The sequence below is a fragment of the Platalea leucorodia genome, assembly GCF_965183815.1.
Source record: "Platalea leucorodia genome assembly, chromosome: 14".
Taxonomy (NCBI): Eukaryota; Metazoa; Chordata; class Aves; order Pelecaniformes; family Threskiornithidae; genus Platalea; species Platalea leucorodia.
Genome location: NC_138836.1, coordinates 2,200,802 through 2,215,685, shown reverse-complemented (window position 1 = coordinate 2,215,685; position 14,884 = coordinate 2,200,802). Strand labels below are relative to the sequence as shown.

The window sequence follows — 14,884 nt, the reverse complement described above, 5'->3', positions numbered from 1 at the left end:
GAGCAGAGGTTTCTACAAACCTCTTATTTACATGGCTTTTCTTCTAATACAGCAACAGAGGAAACTCACGTTATACAGGAGACCCAGTGGAGCTAACAATAAACGGAGCGCTAAAACCCGCAAGGATCACTGGCGAGACAGCAGCACTCGGAGCCAGCGGCAGGGGAGAAGCCACACTGGGAACTACAAAGGACCCAGTCTGGCAGGGTCCGGGCTGCAGCAGAGGGGGGCAAGGGCGAAGCTTTTTGTCTCTCTGAGCTCCTCCTCTTCAATGCACCGAGTTGAAGGGCAGTGAATGGGGAAGCATCACAGTGAGAATTCCAGAGAAATTCCATCTCTGGGAAGAAAATTCCACGTGTTGTTTCCTAAAATATTTCCACCCCTTGTTTCATTCCGGTACAGCAGTTCTATAAGGAAGAAATCCGATGTATCTAGCTCTTGCAGAGCTCCTGGGCTTAATTCTGCACCGCCTTCTGAAGAGGGCAGGGAATAGGGGCGTTCAACGTCCGTTCCCTTTCACACTGAGAGTTTAAGACGTTCAGGTTTTTCAGACTTAATTAACACAGCTACGAGCAGAGTAGCACAAGCGTGCGGTACTGCACACCAGCAAGCGTAACCCTACAAAAGCAACTCCACCCTTCAAAACTGCGCGTTACTTTGCAGTTAGGTCCATGCAGGAACAGCAAGCGCACAGTTATCTGAAGGTGCAAGCAAGCGAGTAGGGCTGAGGCTGCCCTCTCAGCCGGGACTCTGAAGCTCAGAGTGGCTTATCCAGGCTTTGCTCTTCGTCAATACTCGTTTAGCAGCGGGAATAGAAAATATCTTTTGCCTGGGGCACTGCCTGTTCCCTGCCTTCCCTGTTCACGATGCTGATCATTCCCTCTGCTCCCCAAGCCATGAAATAGCTTTCAAACCTCCTATTTTGCAACTTAGCAATTCCCCTCCTCATCAGGCCTTGATTTTTTTGCCTTTTTTTCCCCTTTCTTTTCTTTTTCCCCTGACTGGAAAACAGCAAAATAGTTTCTCTTTGCCTTTGCTTTCCTCGCTGGACCCCGAGCCCGTACTCCAAAGCCTTTTTGAGCAATATGAAGTTCCGTGCTGACACAGTGGTTCGCAGTTCTGCTTAATGACATGGACTGGGCAGGCACAGAAGCCTTTTTGCAAGGCGTGCAGGAAGGTCTCCCTTCTGGAGATGTGCTGACCTCCAGCCAATGTTCAAAGGAGGACTAAGAAATGTCAGGATTTCACACTAAAACTCACCTTTCCCGAGATGACTTCCCCAGGAACCGGCCACCTTCCTTGGCAGTTTAAGAGCATCAGACGCTGCAGATATGAAAAGCCACGTAGGCGTTTAGTGAGCAAGCGAAGCAGTGTACCTGCCAAGAGACGGCAGGAGAGGATCCAAGAGCTCCTGGACCGGCTTTTGGTGTCTCTTTACACAGGGTGGATCCTGGAGCAGAAGAGGACACCGCCCCACTCCTAGATCCACCACCTCAGTGATCAACACTTCTCTCTCCATGCTGACGAAGAGAAAATAAGACCAGTGAGAGCGAGGGGCACCCTCCAGGGTTGCCAGGCTTTGCAATAGAGCTGCTAAAGGCTGCCCACCCGCCCTTTGGCTGCCTCTCCCTGCGGGCAGGGCTGTGGTTCCCTACGGAGTGGTCCACAGGGGTGGAAAAGGACAGAAGGAAAGCAAGAGAAACACAGGCGGCACAGGGAAGGGACAGAGGGACGCCCCAGGCACTCGAGCGTCCCTCGGAAAGCCGCAGGTGGCGAGTTCTGCTAGCATGGTTGATACCCAAATGAGCTCGCGTGGAGAGAACTCCTTAGTCCTTTCCTACGTGGAAAACAAATAGCGACTCCCATCCTTCTAGCAAGGATCTCACTCGGCAGGCAAGTCTCACATTCCCATTAAGGGAGTTAGCCAGCTCTATAGTAATTACGCATTTTAGTTCATTAGTAGCTTTTAGCGATGATGCCCGTACAAGCGGTGGGCTCTGTGTTCTCCAGCGCGCTGTCTGGCAGCATCAGCCATCGCAAGTCTCCTTCTACCGGTCCCACGAAACTGATGCAGTTACAGAAGCAGCACCTGACCCTTGAAGAATGGTGGCGGAACACCTCTTACTGCGGGGTTTTCAGACATCCAGTTTTGATTTGTACCGGGAGCCATTTCAGTAACGTGTGGAAGGATATTTTTGCACCTAGAGATCAGCACTAACATGCTCAGAGGTCTGCAGCAGAGCAGCACCATTTTGTAAGACAGTAGATGAATCTGACTTTGTACAACAGAGATTTGAATACACGCACATCCCCAAATTCCCCCAACATACAGGACTCCTACCACAATAAAGGATGAGCTTTCTTAAAACTGATGAGTCTTACTTTCTCAAGCAGGTTTCTGAAGATTTATTTTAAGTTCTACCCTGCAACAAGCCATTCCTCCTGACTGACCTGAACAGGCACCACTGCCTTTTCTCAGCACGACTGGTGTCACACTGTGCTCTTACCGAAGATACCTGCTAGCTTGGTTTTTATTGGAAATGATGGAGGCAGTAGCCAAGAAAGTAAAAAAAAAAAGGCAATTTAGCAGTGGAGTGTTGCAGCCTTTGTCACATGAGGACAGCGAATGGTTTAAGCTATCTTGAAAAATGACTTCTTAGTGAGCTTCTCTGAAGAGCACCAGTCCGAGAGGGACGGGCTGCTTCTAGCTGCGAGTTCAGCAAGACAGCATCGTTAGTATTTTTCTTAAAAAGCATATCACTGAACACGTTTGTTACTGTGAGGAATAGGCAAAAAGTGAGGAGTATGGAGAGACGGGCACGAGAGCAGAATGGAAGGAGCAGCGTGTGTCAGTCTTTCACCACACCAAGTTATTAACGGATACGCAAGTTCAGTTCCACCGGTGCGTGAGCTCCCAGAGCCAGCAGAAAGGCAGGCAGCCTCCGCAGGCAAACTCTGCCCAGGCTCTAGCGGGTGTTAACTCCCACCCCGACCCCTGCCAGCCAAGGAAGGGAAAAGATCTCATCACCCCGAGTAAGCGAATAAGGCAGACGTGCCCGGCAGAGCTCTTCCTGACGCCGGCCAGCACGGCTCCCCGGCCTGCTGCCATCGATCCAACGCTTCCTTACGAGTCCTTCCCCAGCCTGCGGGGAACCCGCTGCAGTCATAACGCACCTAAGTTGATTAGTCAGCTTTATCAAAGAGTTTGCCCGAGAGCTCCAGCAACTCCGCTCCAGAGAACGTCACCTTCAACAGCCTGGAGGCTCATCTACCTGCAAGCGTTTGAAGCGTGTAAAGGAATACGAGAAGCAGGTTACTGCAGGGCAGTCGAGGCAGTGGAGTGGACACGAAGGCAATGCCCGACCCGCACCGCATCCACGCAGCGCTTAAACCCCCCAAAGCAGAAAATGAAGGAGATGGAGACGGGGCGGCCTCCCTGCCTCCCTGCCGGGTACGAGGTGCGGCGGGGAGGCACAGGCCCGCCCCGGAGGCCTCGGGCAGCCCCCGGCCCCCGCCCGAGAGCCAGCGCTCGGCGACCCCCGGGCGGCACCAGCCCCCCCGGGGCTCCGGGGGCCCGGCCCGGCGCCTCACCCGCGGCCGGACGCGGGGAAGCGCCCGAGCAGCTCCGGGCGAGAGCGGAGCGGAGCGGGGCCCGGCCCCGTCCCGCCCCGGCGGGGCCTTTGGAGCCGGCGGCGCTTCCGGGGCGAGCGGCCGGCGCCTGCCCCAAGCCGCGGGGGCCCGGCGGGCCCCTTCCCCCGGCCCGCGTCCCCGCTGGGGCCGGCGGCGCGGCGGGGAAGCGCCGGGGCTCGGCGGCGGGGCGGGCGGCGGGGCGGGCGGCGGGGCGGGCGGCGCAGGCAGCGGGGCGGGCAGCCGCGGCGGGGCCTCCCCGCGCTCCGGCGGGCGGGGAGGCGGGAAGGGAGCGCGGCCGCCGCCATGGAGGAGCTGGACGCCGAGCCGCCGCTGATGGTGCGGGCCGGGGAGGGCCGGGCCGGGCGGGTGCGGGGCGGTGCGGGGCCGCGGGCGCCTCTGACGGGCCGCCGTCCCCTCACAGGTGGTGCCGGGAGCCGACCCGTCCGCCAGGCAGCTCTGCTTCGCCTGGGGCCCCGCCGAGGTGCTGGTGTGCGAGACCCTCTTCGGCCGCAGAGGTGGGTCCCGGTGCCGTGCCGGTGCCGGTGCCCGTCCCGGGGCGAGGGCAGGGCGGGCCGGGCCGGGCGCGTCCCCCCGGGGCGCTGACGGGGCTGTGTTGCAGGCAGCGGGCAGGGAGGGCCGAGCTCCTCCCGCGTCTTCGTGGTCCGGCGGGATCAGGACATCTACATCCAGACCTTGCGGAAACTCTTCAACGAGTCGCACGGGATCTTCATCGGCCTCCAGCGCAGCGAGGAGGAGCTGGCGGGGAAGTCGAGGAAAGCGCAGTGAGTGGACGGGGAGGGCGGGCGGCACCGCCGCCGCCGCCCCCTCTCCAGCCAGGTACAGGCCGTTGACTTATAAATGCCTCCAGCGAGGCAAACGCCATGGACCGGGCTGCTTAGAGCTGCTGCAGTCGCCAGCAGTGCAGAAAAAAAGACTGATTCGGGGTAGTTTTACAAAACAAAGCCCTGATTCTTCCAACAACCGTGCTGACCAACGCCTTTGCTTGCGTGCGTCCAGCCAGCGCGCACGGCCTCGCTGATCCCCGCCGGATTCACCCACGTACAGGGAGTCTCTGCTGCTGCAGAGAAACTTGCAGGGCTTTAGTGGACAACAGGCGTGAGACTCAAACAGCTCTCCCTAACCGAAGGCTTTTTGTGTTTGGCAGATTGGTTCAAGTGAGTAAAAACTACCGATCGGTGATAAGAGCCTGTATGGAGGACATGCACCAGGCAGCTAGTAAGTTTGTTTGTTCTCTTACTGCAATAAAAGGAAATGCTATTTGTGATTATTAAAGTAGCATTTCAATTGTAAGTTATTGCAACTACTGTACAATAGCATGCATAGATTTCAGTAATTATCAAGACTCCGTTTCCATCTGGGAGATTTCCAAGCTGGTTTGTAAATCTGGTCAGAAATTTTTTTTTCCGCACTGTGTTTTAACTGATTTCCTGGGGACTTGCAGTCTTTTCACGTCTCAGGTTGCAGTGTTTTGGGAAACTGAGGCCAAATTAACAGCTTGCTTCCCCCCGCCCCAAAAGTTGGAGATTTTACTGTTCCTTTCCATCCTTGCCCTGTAAACATACCCAGATTTGCACAGGATTTATTAAAAAGAAGTTATAAAGTTTTATATAAAAGCGAGCTTTGCCATGTGTGTACTCATTTAGGTCTGTGCTTGATGAGTGATTGGGTATTGTTGTCTTTATTTATGAGCCCAGAAAGGGCTGTGAAAGGGAAATGTGTTGCTCTTTGACTTTCCTTATTCTTCCCTCAGTTTCAGCCCGGGACCCTGCCCTGCACAGCCAGTATAGCACTCAGGTAAGCCGCAGTCGTGTCACGTAGTCACAACTGAACACGGATCTCTGGCTAGTAAAGTCACTGAGGCCAACGCTGGCAGTAAGGCAGTTTAGATTTAACTCTGGCTTAGTATATTGGATGCAGTTTGTAACCAAGAATAAATGGGAATAAATAGTTAGCTCCGTTATTTCTGAACCAATAAAAAGGTGCCCCACGTCTGGATTCACTGCCATTTCTTAAACATATATTCGGTGTTGCAGGTGTGATGTTTTCTTGTCACCCTAAAGGCAGCCGTGGGCCAGTACTCACCTGTCGGAAGCTTCACCTCTCAAACACTCAGGTTCCAACCAACTGCAGCTGAGCCTTGCAGCCAGCTCGGGATGTTCCCCGTGAGCTGTCGGACACCAGAAGGTGTTACGGGAAGAGCAGAATGCTCACAGTGGTTTTGTCCTGTTAGCTGCACTGATGTTGCTTCACTGGCCTTCCTTTCTTCCTTGCTGTGCTGTTTGTAATGTTAAGTCTTGGAAGTGCAAAAAGGCGGAAGAAGCCTGTACTGTTTTGTATTTCGCGCTGATGACGGATCATCATCGCATCTCAATACACGAACAGCTCGGCTATTTTCGGAGCTGAACGGGTGTAGACAAGTTTGGCCTGATTCTCTCTTTTCGTTTGTATCTCGGAAATGTCAGTATGCCATTTCTCTCTCTGTAAGACCTTAACTGACCAGTTGCTAGGGACAGCAGATACCTTTGTGTGGTTAAAGAACAAAACCTAACTGGAATAATTGCTAAATCTGAAACATGGCCCTGCTTTTTTCAGGTTTCTATTCTCTCTGCAATGGAGCTGATCTGGAACCTGTGTGAGATTCTGTTTGTTGAAGCAGCTGCAGGTAAACAGTGAAGTATCCTGATGTTAAGACTGAAGGGCTTTTTGTTTGCATATTTATTTTTTTTAAATATATGTAGCATCCATTGTGTCATAGCTTCATATGTTTTAGAGATATGACAAGTGTCAGTAAGCCTTTTAATACCTCTTCTCCCTCAGTAATTGCCTTCTTCATAGCAAATTATGTCAAGCTATTAGATTTGCCGTCTACTTTTTCCCCTCATGTGTAGTACACTACAATTAAATTGTCTTTTTTACAGAAAGGTAGTGAAGAAGAGGGATATCAAAAGTTGTTGCCAATTTATTTGACTTTTAAGCATAAACACATCTTTAAGCATCACATATGTTGATGTCAACTAACATGTACTCATTCTCTGATGCAGCTCCTTTAACTTCAGGATGCCGGTTTTGAATTCAGTTTCTTTACACCAGCGTTTTAGAGAAGTAAATAATTTTTTAAGGAAATCAGATTATGCAAACAAATATGTTACTTGCACAGTCCCAGAATTCAGAAGAGAAATTCACAAATGATGGATTACTTAATCTGAAGAAAAGTTAATCACCTAGTGCCAGATTTCCTCTTCACATTCAGTTAATAATAATGAGTTGATGCTAAATTAAACAGAAACATTCTGTGTGTCTCTTGGCATTGCAAGATTTATGATCTGAATCACTCACCCTTTATTTTATTTCTTCAAGTAAGTGGTTAGGGTTTTCTGCTGGACCTTGCTGCTGTTCTGTCTAAAATTGCCGCACGGAAATCTGTCAGCAGCCTGGTGCTCCCACAGCTTGGCTACTTCGGGAACGCTGTTCCTTTTTAATTTGAGCGTGGCAGATGGAAATCCAATTAGTAAACCTCATCTAATGATTGTCAAACCATTAAAGTTAGAAGCATGTAAAATAACAGTTTGGGAACAAACAGCTGGGAACTAAAAGAATGATATCTTCTCTGCATAAAGCTGGCCCCCTTCTGCTTCGCCTCCTTGACTGGGTTCGACTTCATGTCTGCGATGTGGACAACATGGTCCGTGAAGTCCTGAGCAGCGAAAATCCATCGAAACACGAGCTCTTCTGGAATGTGGTGAGTACGGTCACCTGTAAGATTCTTAAACAAAGAGAATTCACGCCTGTGTGTTTCGCCTTCCTCCTCCCCACTCGACACTAGACTGCACCTCAGAAACTGATACCTAGGACACCGCCGTGCCTGCCTGTATAGGTTTTAAGGTGAAGCCGTTCTGACGATCATCCTACCCCTCATTCCCATCCTGATCCTTTTGCTTTCGTGATCCGTAGAGGTCAGGACTTACACTGTGTATTTGAATGAGCAGTGCCTACCGTTTAAGCATTTTAACTCCACTCAACTTGCCTAAATCACAAGTTGAACTTCCCCTCTGACGCTCTTCCTGGGTGTTCTGTAGCCTTGCGCAGCGTGGCGCTCACAGACGGGTGGTTTTTGCAGGTGGATGTCTTTGTGCTGCAAGGCCGAATGGATGAAGCACGGCACTTGCTCTCCAAGGAAGCCAGTGCCAATCCCGCGTCGGTGAACATGTACAAAATCTTGGATGACTTGATGAAGAAGATGCCTGTGCCCAGTGTACGTACAAAGGGGACTTGTTTCATGCAGTTCCACTGGGAGAAGAGAGCCGCCTCTGATGTGGCTCCTGTAACATCACAATTTGCTCACCATTAAAACATCTCAGTCTTAATCCTTTACAGTAATAACATTTGTTTTCTTGAATTGCCCCAAAGACCCAACCATTCAGATAAAAGCCTGTTCGGTGACAAACCAACATAGTTAGAAAGATCATTTTTGCAGCAGGATGCGTTATCCAGCTGTCTGAAACAGTTCCCTGAGAACTGTTCCCTTGTACAGAATATTCTCTGGAGACTTTACCAGCAGAGCTTCCCTCTGGTGCAGTGATCTCCTCCTGGAGGAAAAACTGCAGCTGCATCACGGTAATCTTTCATGGGACCCCTCTTCAGGTCCTTTGCCTTATTTAGATGGGGAAAGTAAGAGACTTCAAATGCAACTGTAGGACAAGGAAAGATTTGATGGTAGCCCCGTGTTTAGCTTTTTTACCATGAACGACTCCGAGTTCAGCCCAAGCGCCTGTTGTGATTTGACTTGGTGTTTCCTTTATTTTATGTATCTTCTCCTCTGTTCAGCTTGGCAACACCCAGACGCTGACCGAGATGGAGCTGAAATGGCAGCACTGGCATGAAGAATGTCAGCGGTATCTGCAGGATGGAACTTTTGCTTCCAATTCCCACATGGAATCCATCTGCAAGGTCTGTTTTTGCTGGGAAGGAAGGAAACAGTGGACAAATACTGGATCCATCCTTGGGTATTTCAGGAGCCGTGTGTAGCCATAAGTAACTTGAATATTCTGGGTGATCTGTTCATTAAATCAGGAGATTTCAGCCAGTCTTCTGTACTGCGTTCTTTGTTTTGCAAGTCTTTGCAAGCCTGGGCAGATTGTTTTCTCTTCGTGTCCAAGGCCATAAGGCCGATTGATGAGGAGACGGGGCTCTGGGAAGGCCCTTTGTCCTCTGTTATGTAATTTTGATTAAATCCTCAACTTTGCCAAATGGGAGTGATGCCTCTGAAGAGTTAGGATGCAGCTGTGTACCTTGCTGAATTTGCAGAGTTACTCCCGTGTTTTTCTCCCGTTAGATCCTGCTGGGAGATGAGGATGCCATACTGGAGAAGAAGGAACTCATGACTACTTGGTACCACTTTCTGGTTACCCGACTCCTGTATTCCCATCCGACTGTGAAGCCAATGGAACTGCGGTTTTATGCACAGGCATGAAATAATAGAATTATTTTTGTATTCTCCACTGTTTCATGCACACAAGGGTTACTGTACTTAAAGAAAAACTTTGGGAGGGTTGACATCTTACAGCAACTATGTAACTATAAGACATTTCCTAGAATTTGTAAGTGGACTGGGAGACGGATACAGCGGACAAATAATTGTTGAAGACCAACTCCCTTCAGCGTCTCACGTTACCAGTCTTGTTCCTGCAAATTGTTTTCCCTGTTTCCTTATGCTAAAATAAGGAAAAATCCTTTATGTTAACATGTTCCGTCTCTATGTCCTATTCTTTCCCATAAAATAACCTAAATGAGGCTGCTACATCCAAACGTCTTCCTTCTCCCACCTCACAACTTCTGCATTTATCATGTCTTGTGATCTTATTCCACAGTCTAGCATGGACCTGTTCCTGGGCGGAGAAAGCAGCCCTGAGCCTCTAGACACGATTTTAATGGCAGCCTTTGAATTTGAGATGCATCAAGTGATCAAGGAATGCAGGTTAAGTTTTAAGGTTTTTGATTCTCTAGTTGTACAGTATTGCTTCTGTGCGCATTCACTCCCGCCGTAACTGGGGCAGAGGATAGGGGTACAGCCCGCCCCGTTGGCCTTTCAAAGCGTTTAGCAAAAAGAGGTGAAGCAGGCAGCAATTAAAAGTATTCCAGTGGGTCTGGGACAGTGCAACCAGACGTTATACTGTACCATAGCTTCTGTATGGGTCAGAACCGCCTGTGGAAAACCTGACACGTTCCTTTGCAGTGGGGGGCTTAGTTTTTTCTCTCTTTTGCTTGCTTCAAATACAGCATTGCCCTGAGCAACTGGTGGTTCGTGGCTCACCTGACCGACCTCCTGGATCACTGTAAACTCCTGCAATCTCACAATCTCTAGTGAGTATTTATTTGCATTGAATGTTCAGACACCCAGAAGCAAGGATGACTGAAGCAGCATGGGGATTCTGGTTGAAAAGGAGCATTTTGGGCATTTACAGAAGATGGAGAATAAAGGTGGTGCATGTGCCTCTGAAGTTACAGAGCCCAGAGGCTCTAAGAAGCAGCAGCAGCAGCTGCTGACCTGATGAATTTGACGTGCTCCGCAGCAGTGCCTCGGTACAATATTAGGATTTTTTTAAAATACAGTTTTATCTGAAATATAATCAAGGGCCCAAATGTTTGTGATTATTGGGAATGGTAAGAAACTCATCTAAAAAGAGTTTCCGTAATTATGCTTTGAATAAATTCAAGTTTGAGCAACTGAATTTTGCTCTCTGAATTTCCTTGAAGTTTCAGTTTCTTAAAGCACTTCCTCGAAGCGATATCTGCTAAGTGCCGTAAATATTTGGCAGGTCTCCCCAAGGAGAAAGCTGACCGGCACGCTTAGGGCTGAGGCACGAAGCTTGCCAAGACAGCCTGTGGAAAACCATGCTGCGTAAATGAAAAGTACTTGTGAAATAAAATCAGCAGGTTTTTCAGTGAGGTGCAAATAATAATGCCTGTTTCTTTTCTCTCTCCCCCCCCCAGCTTTGGTTCAAATATGCGTGAATTCCTTCTGCTAGAGTATGCCTCAGGACTCTTCTCCCACCACAGGTAGCAACATTTTTTTTTCTCAGAGGACAGACTGACATCGAGGCAGCCAAAGCACAGAAATACACGTTAATGAAGTAAAAAGACAGAGCTTACAGGAGCCACTGTTAGGATTTCAGCAAAGGTGTCCCCAAGGATCACACGACACTAGCACGCTTCCTTTCCTGAATCAAAGATGAAAGCTATCAGACCGCACCAAGCGTGGGAACTGCTCCCGCCACTGTGGCTTTTTGGTACAGAGCAACTTGTACCAAAGCACCCGGGAGACGCAGGGGTTCCCAAGCTGTGTAACGGGCAGCTGGGAGTTGGTAGCAAGTAAAAGCCATTTTAAGTCTGAACACTAAGTTCATCAGAGCAGACCCAGATTCTCCTTGTGGCTTTACTGTTGTGCTTATTTAAGATTTATACGACTGGAATGCTTGATGATTTTTCTCTCCCCTCTCAGCCTGTGGCAGCTGGGGGTAGATTACTTTGACCACTGTCCAGAGTACGGCCGGGTGTATTTGGAGCTGCACATTGAGCGGATACCCCTTAACACCGAACAGAAGGCCCTCAAAGTGCTGCGGATCTGCGAGCAGAGACAGATGCATGAACAAGGTGGTTGATTTTTAAATCTCATCGTTTTGTAGTGATGCAAGTGGAACTACTGCAACTAATTTCTTCCCTCTTCTCCTGTGTTCTCTCCTAAGTTCGTAGCATCTGTAAAATCATGGCCATGAAAGCTCTGCGGAATAATCGCTTGGGCTCTGCCCTGTCGTGGAGCATCAGAGCTAAGGATGCGGCTTTTGCTACGCTAATATCCGATCGGTGAGTCCGAGTCCGAAGCTCTCGGGCGATGCTGCTGTAGTGGGTGGTTGGGTCGGGGAGAAGGACCCGAAAAGGTCCTGCTGCCGGTCGTCTTTCCCTCAGACCAAGTACCTGCGTCGGGACTAGAAAATGACATCCTTGGTACTCTCATCTGCAATACCTCGCTGTTCCTGTTCTGCTTCATGAAATCTAGAGATGAACAGATTGGCTTTCTCCAACCGTCCAATCCTCTCAGACCTTGCTTTGATAAACATTTCTTTTGGCGACCGCTCTGCCTTACGCAGGGCTGTTTGATGGACTGCACAGGGAACTGGCTGGGTGGAGGACAGTCCCCTTCTGCGCTTTATCCAGCAGGTTATTTTTAACCAGCCTACTTCACCGTGCAGTCTCCAAACAAGTCCCTTAAGCCACCGTTTCTGCACAAAATCTCAAGCCACGATTATAACATATGTAACAAACAGGAAAGTTTTATCGTGTCCCTGGCGTTGCATGAGCTTGTGACGATATCTGACCTCGCAGGGGTGGGAAGGTTGTTACAAAATGGAGGAGGATGCGAACGCTTAGCTTAGGCCTAGACCAAAGATGTGGCGACTCTCTTTATGGTTTTTAATCTCTAGCAATCCATGCCCTGTATTTTTTTTGCTAATTGGAAATAGGCAGGTACCAATCTCTTTGCATAGTTAGAGTATAATTTCGAAGTCACGCTCTGGGTAGAGGGCCAGGCAATACGCTATCTTCAGCGGTGAAAAAAGGGAGTAGTAAGAGATTGCTGGGGTGTTTTTTCATTTGGTTTTGAGGGAGTGAGAATCATTTTCTTTCAACAGAAGGTGAAAGAAAACCATCACAGGAAGCAGCTCTGAAAAAAGCAGCAGAATGAAGGCTGTGACAAAACAGATGAAAAGCTTTTAGAATTATTTTTGTTCCTGCTGCTTATCAACGTTTTTTTACACAGCAGAAAAATAGAGCTTTTGTTATGATCTGGGAGTGTTATTTATGCACCCACCAGCCTCAGCTTCCTCTGCTCCTTCCTTCACTTACTCCTTTTAAAGAATAGATCGCAACTACCACAAAATCTAGCAGAGTAAATAGCGTCTGTTAAACGCACGTTGCACCACTTCATTGGCCACTCCCAGGAAACATTCTGATGCCTTCTGAAACCCTCCCGGGAGGTTGATTAAGATGGAACTCAGTTGTACAGTAAAGTTTTCTGGGAAGGGATTAGGAGCTGCAAAGTGAATGGGGACGATGTTCTCCCCGCTAAGCTTTTATTGTGCTTTACTTTCTCCCTAGATTCCTCAAGGACTACTGTGAAAGGGGATGCTTCTCTGACCTAGACCTCATTGATAACTTGGGGCCATCCATGCTGCTTAGTGACCGGCTAACATTTCTTGGTAAGAAGCATCTCCGGTTTTCATTCTGGTCTGTTATTTAGAACACAGTTAACTCCGCGGAAATATTTGGATTTGTCTCTTCCTCCATCTGGCTACCTCCTGTTTTAGCGATGAGGGGAAAGCAAATGACGGAAGGTGATCTGGGATGCAGCCCGCTTGCTACCGGGAGACTGCATTTCCGATTGCACTCCCAGTCGGCGTCTGTGCTGCGCGGCTTTGAGCGGGACAGCGTTCAATTCTGACACTTGGGGGCTTCCCCCTTCCAGGCTGCATCGCTGCCTAGAGAGACTCTGGAAGATTAGCAAACACAGTCTGGCAGACCTTAGGGGGCTTCCTTGGAAGAGTAAACCCCTGGTTTAAGTTATTTTGCCAACGTGATAATTTTACTGCCTTCACAAAGTTCTCCAGAATCTCCACCTTTTGTTGGTGCAGCGTGCCAATCCCAGGCTCACTCAAACACAAGATCTCTCCTGCCCTTTCGCTGCAGCGGTTGTGCCAGATACCGGCGCAGGGCCTCCGGCTGGTTTCCTTCACACGCCGCGGCTTCCTTCTCCCGGCTGGCACAAGCGGGGCTGCGGTAACCTGTCCGTCTGGCTGCAGCTGCTCTGCGGCCTTTGATTAATGGACCAAGGCAGGAACTTGAGCTAAAGCGCACCTCTCTGCGGAGCCGTGCCGTTAGCAAGCCCAGTTCCCGGGGCCAAAATCTAATGGGAATCTGGAGTAGGTGTTGGCAATTGGACTGGCTCCCTGCTGGCTGACACCGGCATTACAGCGAGGGTGAGCCCGAGTTTGATCTGCTCCCGTGTGGTCCAGGCTTGCAAAACTGGAACTGTATTTCCTTCATTTAAACCTTATCCGAAATTAAGCCTAGAAGCTAACTGTGCCTTAGCAAACGGGTAATCCCTCCTATCTCTGTAGGCCCAGCGTCACCCAGTGACCCTTGCATCAGCCCCAAAGATTTGCCGTTTAATTCTGTAACCGTGTTTATAAACTGTGTTTACAGAGAAATGCCCTCCCTTTCGGCTTTTTATAAAAAGACCCTGAAAGGCCTGAAGATATTCCTGCTTCGTTTTCCTTTGGGGGTTTTAGGCTCATCAGGGGTACTTTTGCTGGACCACTTCCACATGTCCCTGTCTTGAGCTCCGGCGTTAGGCAAAGGTGAACCCGAACGGGAACCGTTACTGCCAGTATTTTGCCAGTTTAGTGGATACGAACAAAGCTGCAGAATAAAACTCACTCTCATCCTCAGCCAGTTCTCCTGTGCTGGACAGTGATCAAACCAATTCCTACCGAACGCAGGGCTTCCCACACGAACAAAGATCTCGGTTTCCATTTAAACAGTCAGGGAGACAGCGAAGCCTTTCCGACCTCCTGGTATTCTGCGCTATCAGAAAGACCATTCACCCCCGCCTCTCCCCTCCCGGGGAGGGGAGCCAGCGCCGTCGCTCACCCCGCAAACACTCAGCACCAGACAGCACCAGTCCACAAACGGGCTGCTTCAAACAGCAAACCTTACCAGGACCAGTAACAGGTCTTTGGCGGCCTCTTCAGCCAGCCTCCATTTTCACCTTTCCTCACGCACGAGATTCCCGCTCCCCCCCTCGGCTGCTGGGGAGACCCGGTGCAGCTGGGGCAGCTCCGCCAGAGGCTGCCGGGAGCCAGGGCGCCGCCCGCCATCGGTAGCCCGGGCCCGGCAGACGCTGACGCCCTTTACCCCTCACCCCCGCCCCTGCGCAGGGAAGTACCGGGAATTCCACCGGCTGTACGGGGAGAAGCGGTTCTCCGAAGCTGCCAAGTTGCTTTTGATGTTGATGACGGCTCACATTGCTCCTTGCTCCTTCTGGATGACCCTGCTGACGGACGCCCTTCCCCTGCTGGAGCAGAAAGAGGTGAGCAGGCTGGTCCCGCAGGCCCCCCGCCCCCTTTCCTTCCTGACCAGTCTCAAACTGGTGACCCCCTTTCTGCCCCCGGGCTGGGACTGG

General features: G+C 50.2%; 2 protein-coding genes across 6 annotated transcripts in view; one reads left to right on the top strand and one right to left on the bottom strand.

Annotated features, from left to right (window-relative positions):
- Positions 1 to 40: 40 nt before the first annotated feature.
- The window catches only part of NUP85 (nucleoporin 85), a 16,282-nt gene continuing 1,438 nt past the window's right edge, over positions 41 to 14,884 (top strand). For 2 of the 4 annotated variants that reach the window (XM_082327019.1, XM_082327018.1), the window contains exons 1-17: positions 3,875 to 3,966; positions 4,052 to 4,145; positions 4,250 to 4,412; positions 4,796 to 4,866; positions 5,402 to 5,445; positions 6,244 to 6,313; positions 7,269 to 7,390; positions 7,769 to 7,903; positions 8,476 to 8,598; positions 8,984 to 9,115; positions 9,519 to 9,625; positions 9,928 to 10,011; positions 10,642 to 10,707; positions 11,150 to 11,301; positions 11,394 to 11,511; positions 12,802 to 12,902; positions 14,640 to 14,791. In XM_082327019.1, coding sequence (XP_082183145.1) covers positions 3,934 to 3,966; positions 4,052 to 4,145; positions 4,250 to 4,412; positions 4,796 to 4,866; positions 5,402 to 5,445; positions 6,244 to 6,313; positions 7,269 to 7,390; positions 7,769 to 7,903; positions 8,476 to 8,598; positions 8,984 to 9,115; positions 9,519 to 9,625; positions 9,928 to 10,011; positions 10,642 to 10,707; positions 11,150 to 11,301; positions 11,394 to 11,511; positions 12,802 to 12,902; positions 14,640 to 14,791 — 1,767 coding nt within the window. In that variant the 5' untranslated portion in view covers positions 3,875 to 3,933. Of the gene's footprint in view, positions 3,452 to 3,874; positions 3,967 to 4,051; positions 4,146 to 4,249; positions 4,413 to 4,795; positions 4,867 to 5,401; positions 5,446 to 6,243; positions 6,314 to 7,268; positions 7,391 to 7,768; positions 7,904 to 8,475; positions 8,599 to 8,983; positions 9,116 to 9,518; positions 9,626 to 9,927; positions 10,012 to 10,641; positions 10,708 to 11,149; positions 11,302 to 11,393; positions 11,512 to 12,801; positions 12,903 to 14,639; positions 14,792 to 14,884 lie in introns of those variants that run through there. The other 2 variants (XM_082327016.1, XM_082327017.1) reach the window with 2 other exon arrangements.
- GGA3 (golgi associated, gamma adaptin ear containing, ARF binding protein 3) overlaps positions 14,639 to 14,884 on the bottom strand; it is a 22,978-nt gene continuing 22,732 nt past the window's right edge. For both annotated transcript variants that reach the window (XR_014229782.1, XR_014229783.1), the window contains one exon: positions 14,639 to 14,776. The gene's annotated coding sequence lies outside the window, so the exon portion shown is untranslated. The remainder of the gene's footprint in view (positions 14,777 to 14,884) is intronic.